This window comes from Monodon monoceros, unplaced genomic scaffold (assembly GCF_005190385.1).
Source record: "Monodon monoceros isolate NGI ecotype Baffin Bay Population unplaced genomic scaffold, NGI_Narwhal_1 Super_Scaffold_3, whole genome shotgun sequence".
NCBI classification, from domain to species: Eukaryota; Metazoa; Chordata; class Mammalia; order Artiodactyla; family Monodontidae; genus Monodon; species Monodon monoceros.
Window position 1 is genome coordinate 32,996,416 of NW_021703780.1, and position 10,726 is coordinate 33,007,141.

A 10,726-nucleotide genomic window follows, 5' to 3' on the forward strand; every position below is an offset into this window, starting at 1 on the left:
GAGACTTGAGATGGGAAATCCATCCCTCGCCAACAAACTACAAGTCAGAAGAGGCGGTTTTATGTAAAACTAGGGCTGGAGAGGAGGCCCCCTGGAGACCGGGTTCACTCCCTACAGGACTTCCCCATTCTCCAGTGGCTGCTCCAACCCCCTGTCATTGTCAGTTGATGTATCTCTTTCTTGTTGTTGGATGGCTTGCCAAGCCTGGGCCACAGGGAGGGCGTGGCCAGTATGGACTTTGCTTGGGACTCAGGCTCTGGAGGGGAGTTGAGGTTACTCTTGGGGTGAGGTGATGAGAATCAAGTCTTTCCAAGTCTTCAGGCACCTCTGGACATATCGTTGCTTACGACACCCCTGTGGCCTCAGTCTACCCACCCACGGCCACCCATTCAGATGCCAGGGAAAGGCAGGACAAACTTTAATTGCTGCTGAGAAGTGAGACCTCCTTTGCCATTGTTGACAGTGGGCAGGGCACAGCCGTCCTAGCCCAGGCACTTTCTGCTCCTCCAGGAGGGAGCAGCCCTTCCCCTCTGGGACCCTGGATCATGGGGGTGAGGGTGCAGGGTAGGGGGCTTCTGCCTGGCACAGGTCTACGAGCACCACAAGACCGGGTTGGCAGGAGGCACGTCGAAGCGCTTGCGGGTGTGGTCAGTGTCCCGGCGGTACGGGGAGCCGCAGGTAGGCTTCTGCAAGGTGTAGAAGGGGTTCAGGGTGTTGGAGTACTGGGAGGTGTAGAAATTGAGCCTGAACTTGTCCGGGTTCTGCCCCCTGGGGTCCACCACCACCGGCACATAGGCCACTGCCAGAGTCTGTTCATGGTCCTGCTTCCACGACCGGGACAGGGGACAGCGTGGAGTCTTCACCTTTTTGCCTGATGGCATCTTCGGCCCATGGCTGAGTACTGAGGGTTTCTGTGAGTCCTGGGAGGAAGGAAAGAGGGTAGAGCTGGAGCATCGGACACCGGGACTTTGACCGCGAGGGCCAGAGGCAGGAGGGAGGGGACAGGGGCACTGGTCAGAAGCCCACAGAGCCGCCCTGGAGCTCTGCTGGCCCTGGAGCCAGACACCTCCAGGTAGGGAAAGACCTTCAAGGTCCACTGACCTGACCCTGCTTCTACAGACCTCAGTTTGCTTCTTAAAGACATAGGCCAGCTCAGAGGCTGGGAACCTGGGAGTTATTCCTCAAACCGCCCCCAGCCCCTGCCCCTTCCCCCTGCATCCAGTCATTTTTTTTTTTTTTTTTTTGGCTACACCGCCAGGCTTGCAGGATCTTAGGTCCCCAACCAGGGATTGAACCAACCACCAGACCACCAGGGAACTCCTTTCCCATGCATCCAGTCTGTCCATCAATGTCCCCTACATCCTCCTCTCCCTGTCCTCTGCCACCGCTCCATCAGGCGTCCATCCCATCTCCCACAGGTTTACTCCAGATTTCTACCAAGGCTTCTGCTTCCTCATCTCTTGCCTTTTCAGCCTGCACTTCACACTCACACCGAATTAATCTTTCTATATTAATGGCCAGAACGTATGGCTTGTCCTCAAAGCATCTTTTGCTCTCTGCTGCCCAGAAAATAAAAGCCAAGGCCCCCAGCCTGGAAGGCAAGACCTGTAAGGACAGGGCTCCCCCAATCCTGTATTCTAGCCACACGGTCTGCCTGTGACTTCCTGGTCACACCTGGTCCTTCCAGGCGTCACGTCTTAGCTCAGGCTGTCCCCCCAGACTAGTGTGCCCTCACTCCCACCCATCAGGGAAACTCTTTCCTGTTCAGCCCTGAGCCCCTTAAAAAGCAGTGCTCTCTTACCCTTACCCTTGACATAGCAGCCTCTAAAATCCTATTCCTTCTCGTACTCCAGACCAAGGCATTGAGTGAGCACTCGAGAACTATTGGTTCAACATAATTGGATTCCAGCAAGGGGTTGCTGGCCTTCCAGCCAGCCAGCCCATTCTATTCCAGAACACCTCTCATTGTTACAGAGTGTGTCTCCTACCCAACAATGCCTGCTCTACTTAACCACTCTTGGTTGATTGGGTATGGAGGTCCACCCTCCTAGGAGGGCCCCATGGCCACCTTTATCACATGGTACTGACATTTATTGGCTCCTCTGTCCACCACACGCCTTGGCCATCCTGTGACCGAATCGTCGTACTTACCTTTGAATTCCCCACACGCTCTCCCAGCTACTGGATGCCCTTCACTAGGGATCTTCATAGCCGTGACGGTCCAACCCAAAGGATGAGACGCCTGAGTGTCAGGCGGCTCTGTCCCACTCCCCCAGGCTAGAAATCTCAGGGGAACCCATCTTTTCTCTGCTGAGGCCCCAGGGAACTGGGAGGGAATCCCTAGCTGCAGAGCTACTAGAAGCTGAACCCCTGCCTTCTTACAAAAGAAACCCCCTATACCCAAGTCGTAGTGTACATTCTTTTGCATTTAATTTACAAACTATTTGCCCAACTCAAACTTGCCCAGGGCTTTTCTCCAAGGCAGTCTCTGCTCCCGTAGTTTCCTACCCAACAGTATATGTGCCCTCAGCTTTGCACTTCAAAATTCTCCCTATCCTTCCAAGCCAGCAGCCCTCATGACACCTCCTCCAGGAAGCCTCAGATGCTGCAGTCTCTGCCCCCATCTCACCCTTCTCTGTGCCGTCAGGCCCTCCTCTTGGGATGTGGTCCTTTGCTGGGCTGGGACTAGGGTGAGGCAACGGTGTACATTTTAAGGAGATACTCACACTCAGACTCGTGCAAGGGCATGGTGGGTGTTTCCTTACAACATTTTGCGCCCTAGGTGCCGTGCTTGCCTCATCTTAATCCCAAATTGTGGTCCTTCCGGGCTCTTGCTAATGTCCCAACAGCCTGTAAACTGCTCCCAGCGGTCAGGACCACATCCTATTCACCTGTGTCCCTGGGGCTTAACCCAGTGCTGGCACAGAGATAAGCTGGAGAGAGGGATGGGTGCACGAGCCATCAGCAGTCTTCCCAGACTCGTCCAGGCTCAGCCTTGGGACGCAGGATTACAAGCAGAGGGGCAAGCACCGGAAATGAGGTATGACAGTGATAATCAACGATCGTTTTTCACCACCATTTATGAGCACTGCACCGAACTCTTTAAGTGAATCCTCACATTAACCCTTTAAGGAAGGTATATTATTAGCCCCATTTGTAATTGAGAAAACTGAAATAAGGAGGTTATTCCCATGTTTAGGGTCACGTGGCTGGTAAGGAGCCAGGCTGCAATGGGAACCCAGGCCTGGCTGACCCCAGGGACCACACCCTGTACTCCACAGCGTGTACTGCCATATCCACAGCACTGTGGGGCAGGGCCTGCCGATTCATTTCTGTCCTCATTCTGTCACCTTGCTGAGCCCTTGCCAGGGGTGCTGGACGGCAGGCGAGCAGTCAAGGCGGCCCCTCCCCAGCCCTCAGGCTCGCTGGTGAGAGAGGGCAGCCCAGTGCCTCAGTTTGGCAGGGACACTCTGGGGTTTTGAATGCTGGATTTTGGTTCTGGGTCTGCGGACAGACAGGATGACGCACGCGAATGTGAGGTTTATTCTATGAATTATCTCTTAGTGCAGCTGAGGACGTGACAGCAGTTGCTCCATCCTTTCATGCAAAACTATTCCTGAGCTCCTCTTGTAAACCAGGCTCTGGGTGTGGAAGTAACGAAGACACTACACATACGAACACAAATATGAAACCCTGGGCAGCAGGGTTCCTAGGCCTCGGCACCATTGACACTTCGGGCTGGATAAATCTTTGCTGTGGGGCTGTCCTTCAATGAAGGATGTTTAGCATCAGCTCTGGCCTCTTCCCACTAGATGCCAGTAGCCCCCCCTTCCAATTGTGACAGCCAAGAATGTCTCTCCCATTGCCAGTGCCTCCTGAGGGCAGTGAGAATCACTGCTATAGAGTCCATGACAATTTCTTTATCCTCAGTGTTGAGGCTGACGGCCTGGCCCTGCAGAATTTTCCTTACCTGGGCCACAGAAGTGGCTTGGGTTTTTTCCATGTTAAGCATGATTCTGGGGACTTCCCTGGTGGCGCAGTGGTTAAGAATTTGCCTGCCAATGCAGGGGACACGGGTTCGAGCCCTGATCCAGGAAGATCCCACATGCCGTGGAGCAACTAAGCCCCTGTGCCACAACTACTGAGCCTGCATGCTTCAACTACTGAAGCCCGCACGCCTAGAGCCCATGCTCCGAAACAAGAGAAGCTACCGCAATGAGAACACCGTGCACCGGAACGAAGAGTAGCTCCCACTCGCTACAACTAGAGAAAGCCCGCACGCAGCAACAAGGACCCAACACAGCGCCCCCCCCCCCCAAAAAAAAGCATGATTCTGAGGTTCTGGTCCTCCTGACACCCCGGGAAGGCTCATCCTGTGGCCACAGCGGTGAAGGAACTGCAGAGGCCCCACCCCCTACCAGCCCCTGCTCCCCAGCAGTCTTGGCCACCGGGACCCTGCACCTGAGGCTCGGGAGCTGGTGTGAGGGGTGACAGAAGTATGTGCTTTCAGAAGAGTTGGTCGGGGGGGATCTTCCTACAGGGGGAAGGGCAATGCTTTTTGCTAACAGGATTGAGAATCTACCAAGTGCTAACCACTGAGCTGTGCAAAAACCCAGAAGAGTCATTTTGAGATGTTACTTCCATATTTCAAATGCAGAAACTGAGGCTCAGAGGAATCTAAACTTTGCCTAAGTTCACACAGTTAGTGAGTGGCGTGTAAGAACCCTGAAGAAGTCGCACGACTAGTGACCAGTTAGTGCAGGAACCGGGATTTGAACCTTCCCCTCCCTCTCTACCCCAGCCCAGGCCCTGGGTCTCCCGTCAGTTATGCCCCAGCTGCTGCTGCTGCCCCTACACTTGGGGCCCTGGTTAGGGGGACCCAGGACCCCCAGGACATCCAGGGACTAGACCCACACAGAAACCGGGGCAGAGGGACAGCCCTGGGGGAGGGGAGAGGGAGGAGGAAGAGAGAAAGGAGGAGGAGGGGGAGTGGAAGAGGAGGTGGATGGGGGGGAGGAGGGGGGGGGGGGGGGGAGGAGGAGGCCCAGGCAGTCCCAGCCTTGCCCTGCCCCTTCCCGGGGCCCAGCCAGGCTCCAGGTGACTAAGCTCAGAGGGCTGAGAACACCCCATCCGGCCAGCCCAGGAGGGAGGGTGGGGCCCGACTGCATATTTTCCAGGTTAACATCTGGTTTCATTTAACCATCTCCTCCCCTCTCAGGAGGTCCTCCCTGTCAAATGCACAGCGTGTGTGTGTGTGTGTGTGTGTGTGTGTGTGTGTGTGTGTGTGTGTGTGTGTGTGTGAGAGAGAGAGAGAGAGAGAGAGAGAGAGAGACTTAGAGAAGTGGTTCAAAACTGGGTGTATTCCCCCCTCCCAGGGGACATTTGGCAATGCCGCGAGACATTTTTCGTGGTCACTACTGGGGGGTGCTACTGGTGTCTAGAGGCCAGGACGTTGCTAAACATCCCACACTGCACAGGTCAGCACACAGCCACACATCCCCACCCCCGCCCCCACAAAGAATGATCGGCTCACAAGGTCAGTAGTGAGTGCCAAGGTTGAGAAAACGGGTTTAGAGGTTGAAGGAAGATCCCCATCTCCCCTATCTGCTTCCTGCAGCCTTAAGCCTCCCATTCCTCCTGTTCTTTGGGGGATGGGGGGGTGGGGCAATGAAGCTTAAAGGGTAAGGAGAGGGTCCTACCAGCCCCTTCCCTCCCTTCTGTAATCGCACTACCCTGTTTCAATTGGGTTTTGAGTTAGAGCCAAAAGAAGGAATCTGACCCCCTCCCTCTATGACTTCCACCAAGGCCTTTTAGATATACAGTGTATATGTTTTCCTCTTATACCAGGATGTAGAATGGGGAAGAGAGAGACTCAAGGGTGCCACTTTCTGAGTAGGGCAAGAAGACCTCATTGTGATATGTCTGTCCGCCCAAATACTTCAGGCCCCCTGCCCATCTGCTGGCCTAGCCCATGCCTGACACTCCACCATTAGCACCTCGCTTTTTCAGGGAAGGCCTGTGCCCTGTGAAAGTGCAAACAGCATTGGGTGAGGCAGCTGGTGAAGGCTCCCAGGGCACCTGGTACTGGAAATGTGCCTGGCCTTTGAGGTTTGAAGGCTGAGCTCAGGACCGGACTCTGCCCTTACAGGTCAGGCATCCTTGGGCAAGTCGCTGAACCTCTTTGAGTTTTACTTGCCCCATCTGCAAAATGGGGCTAATAAGGCTATCTACTGCACCAGCTGGTGGGGGGGGGGGTGATGAGTCTCGGGAGCTGTAAAAGCAAATGGTAATTATCACCGGCCTCGTCCAGCTCCTACCCCGAGGTGTCGACACACTCCCCCGAACCTTTATGAGCACATATTTGCCTGCGGTGCGGACAAGGGGGACTTTGAAGGGAGTCAATGGGAAGGCCTAGCGGGGGCCTCAGCTCCCTCGGGAGGCCGTGTAGCAGGACGGCCTGGAATTTAAATTCCAGCTCCACCACCCACTGGGTACCTGCTCTTCCGCAAATTTTTTTTTTTTTTTTTTGGCCACACCGCACAGCGTGCAGGATCTTAGTTCCCCAACCAGGGATCGAACCCGTGCCCACTGCAGTGGAAGCGTGGAGTCTTAACCACTGGACCACCAGGGAATTCCCCCTGTGCCTGTTTTCCCATCTATGAAGTGGGAATAACAAGATAATCTATCTCATAGGGTTACCATGAGTTAATGAGATATTCTCGGCAAGGTACCTAGACCTCTTCAGCACTAAGTCAACGTTTGCCAGCATTATTACTTGTCACAAGTTTGCCTAGGAGGTGGGGCCGTGCAAACTAACAGTCCAGGAAGCCTTTCGGGGAAGTGAAGGGGCAGGAACCAGAGGAATTGATGGTAGCCCACTCCTGCCTGCCTCCCCCTCCTCCCGGGAGACAATGACAGCTCCACAGTCGGGGAACAAGAGTCAGGCAGTGTCACTGGCACCTAAGCCTTTTGTAAGAGGCCTTCAGCTCCCAGCCTCACAGGTGGGCCTGGCTGGGGCCTTCATGCTCCTTTCTGCCAATCAAACTTCTTGTGACCTTGGGCTGCCCTAATCCAACACTGTGATGTCATCCTACCTGGGACATCCTTGACCAGGGCCTTCCTTGATGAAGAGATGGAATTTCTGGTGGCCAGGGGCTCCAGAGGTTTTCAGGGACTCTTGAGAGGGTACTGGGATGCCAAGTTAGGGAGAATTGTATGGGGCTGGGGGCATTGTGACCCCTCTTTGACAACACAATTCCTTCTATCTTCCTAAGGAGATACAGGGGCAGGGCTGAGGGCTGAAGTTTCAAGGTCTGGATGGGTCTTACAACCTTGATACTGACTCACTCTGCACTTCCTTCTTCCCACAATTCCCAGGACCTTTGAGCTGTGGGTAGTGGGGTGAGTGGAGAGAGGAGGAGAGCATCCTAGTTATTCAGGTGCCTCCAGCAGTCCTAATATTCCTCCAGGCACCCTCATGTTTCTCATGATTTCACAAGAAATCACTGACGGGGAATAAATGTACCCAGTCAACTCTCCATTCCTTCTTCCTCTCTTTCTATCTGCCTTCTAAAGTACAGAGATGGGGCTACCCTGGTGGCACAGTGGTTGGGAGTCCGCCTGCCAATGCAGGGGACACGGGTTCGTGCCCCGGTCTGGGAAGATCCCACATGCCATGGAGTGGCTGGGCCCGTGAGCCATGGCCACTGAGCCTGCGCGTCCGGAGCCTGTGCTCCACAATGGGAGAGGCCACAACAGTGAGAGGCCCGTGTACCGCAAAAAAAAAAAAAAGTACAGAGATGAAGGGTGGGTGGATGAATGGATGGATGGATGGATGGATGATGGATGGACACATGAACCCATGGATGGACAGACAAAGGAGTGGGAGAGTGGATGGGCAGGTGGATGGATGTGGGCAGGTGGATAGATGGTGGATGGGCAGACCCTCCTGATTTGAGCCCTGGTCACCTTCTTAGTCTCATCTCTTGTTATCTTTTCCCTCACTCTATGCAGTAGCTACTTTCTTAAACATGCCCTGGGACTTCCCTGGTGGTCCAGTGGGTAAGAGTCTGTGCTCCCAATGCAGGGGGCCCAGGTTCAATCCCTAGTGGGGGAACTAGATCCCGCATGCATGCCGCAACTAAGAGTTCACCTGCCGCAACCAGAAGATCCTGCATGGCAACTGAAGATCCCGCATGCCGCAACGAAGATTCCACGTGCCACAACTAAGACCTGGTGCAGCCTAAATAAATGTATATATACACATTTTTTTTAAATGCCCTGCTCTCTGCCCTCTAAGCCTTTGTATTCAATATTTGCTGTTCCCTTTCCTGGACCACTTCAAACAGGGGGTTAGGAGATGAAGGGATGGATGGACAGGTGAGTAGACAGGTGGCTGGGTGGGGTGGCCATAGCTGAGTGGATGGGCAGATGGTCAATGAGTGGATCGATGGTGGGTTGCTGTGGTATAGAGGATGGGATTGCAGGCCCAGGAGCCAGACTTTCTGAGCTTGAATCCTGGCTCTACCATTTCATCAGTTGTGTGACATTGGGCAAGTAATTGACCTCTCTGTACTTCTGTTTGCTCATCTGTAAAATGGTTGGGCTAAAGGTCCCTAACTGATAGAGTTGGGCAGAACACTTAGGACAGTACCTGGCACAGAATGAGCGCTCCATAACTATTAGTTTTTATTATGTTTGGGTGGGTAATTGCTTTGAGGGGTAGGTGGCTGAATGGGCTGTCCTCTCCCCATCTTCAAAACCTGACCCCTCCCCACACACACCTCCTTAGGGTCCCATCTCCCCAACACCAGACTTGGTGGGCGCCTTCCAGGAATGTGTCAGAAATGCAGGAGTGCCCTGGGCTTCTCCCTGGGTCAGTGGGGGAGGAAAGGTGGAGGCCCAGGGTGGCAGAGGCCAAGCAAGCTGGCGACTTCCTGCCCTCAGCCCACTGGCTTGGGCTGGGCCCAGGGCTTGTTTCCTTCCTGGAACTGTGTCAGCACTGACTGTCGGGCACGGGGTAGACTTTGGGACCCACAGGCAGATTGGGGGTTGAGGTGTGGATGACTTGTGCGCTCTGCTCAGATTGTGAGAGCCGAGGTAATGACCATCAGGTGTGAGCCCTGATGGTAATGACCCCTAATTTCTGAGGACGCTGGGAGAGGCCAGGAGCGGAGGCAGGCAGGGAGGAAGGGGAGGAAGAGCAGCCCTGCTAGAGCCTCTGTTCGGGGATCTCCAAGGCTCTGGGCAGATGATATCTTGCTTGGGAGAGGGTGGGAACGAGCGGACGGGAGCTTGGAGCAGGGCCTGCTGCGTGGTAGATGCTGAGGTATATTGTTATTATCATTTCTAAGCCGCAGACAGCACTGAATCAGTCCTGTCTCCTGGAAGCCCACCCTTTCTGACTTCTCTGCCACACTCCCAGCGTGAGCTCATTTTATTCCTCATCAAAATTCCTGGAAGGTGGGCTTCCCTGGTGGCGCAGTGGTTGAGAGTCCGCCTGCCGATGCAGGGAACATGGGTTCGTGCCCCGGTCCGGGAAGATCCCACATGCCGCGGAGCAGCTGGGCCCGTGAGCCATGGCCGCTGAGCCTGCGCGTCCGGAGCCTGTGTTCCGCAACGGGAGAGGCCACAACAGTGAGAGGCCCGCGTACCGCAAAAAAAAAAAAAATTCCTGGAAGGTGAGGACTGTGATCTGTACCCCACAGCGCTCAGTGGGTGTTTGGGAAGGATGGGGAGAGCTAGTGAGACTCAGGGCTGACTTGTGGAGCCCAGGAAGGTCCAGAGACCACCCCCACCCCTTGCCACACACACACCTCTGCTGTTGAGGTGCAGGCATGTGGCTTTCAGGGTCCTGCTACTGCCTTGCAGGCTACTTAGAGGTAGCCTGCTTATTTAAACATCCTCTCTACTCCTCCTTACCTGCTGTGTGATTTGGACAAATTACTTAACCTCTCTGATCCTTACTTGAGTTTCCCTTGTTGGACTTCAAGTACAGGTGGCTGAATTATTCCTACAGCTCACTTCATGGTGCATTATCACCACTGGTCCATGAAGTCCTCCTCTCTTGTTGTATTAATTTTCCCTCTTTATCCCCAGTCTCCAGCCATGCTCTCCACCCACCCCGACCAGTGGCAACCATTCAAATGTGCTTAATGAGTGTCTTCTTGTTCATATGTGTTTGCAAAATATATATTGTTGTTTTGTGTGCAAGTAGTGTTCATTTACGTAAGGGGTTTTGTGTGTTTTAGATCTCATTTTGTTGTTTACTTTGATCGCTACATTCTGTTTTTTTAAGATCCATCTGTGTTGCTATCTAGTTACTTGCTTCCAAATGCTGTGGATCCCTTCTCCACCCAGGTGTCTCCAGTTCCCCATCCCCACAAAAAGCACTGCAATGACATCACATCCATGTCCCTTTATGGACCAGGGTGAAGGTTTCTTTGGGGTCTACTCCTAAGACAGAATTGACTGGTCATAGAGTATGAGTAGATGTCATTTGAAATCTTCTTTTCTCCATCCATAAAATGGGTGTATTGCCCCTTCCTTGCAGGGCTGACTTGATGGTAGTGGCTTAATGCACGTAATCCACTCGGCCCCTGTGTCTGACACAGAAAAGATGCTCAGTGAGTGGCAGTTGCAGCTGCTGATCCTTCCAGGTCTCAGGGAGACACACACATACACACACACACACACACACACACACGCTGGACCCTCAGGGAGACAC

The 10,726-nt window shown here is 53.9% G+C and overlaps 1 protein-coding gene across 1 annotated transcript; it reads right to left on the reverse strand.

The window, feature by feature from the left end:
* Window positions 1-402: 402 nt before the first annotated feature.
* Window positions 403-7,173, reverse strand: LOC114906879. The gene is made up of 2 exons (XM_029241797.1): window positions 7,095-7,173; window positions 403-920 (listed from the first exon to the last, which is right to left on the reverse strand). Exons 1-2 carry the CDS (start codon window positions 7,101-7,103, stop codon window positions 591-593), a joined length of 339 nt encoding a protein of 112 aa, XP_029097630.1. The 5' UTR covers window positions 7,104-7,173; the 3' UTR covers window positions 403-590.
* Between the last annotated feature and the right edge of the window lie 3,553 nt (window positions 7,174-10,726).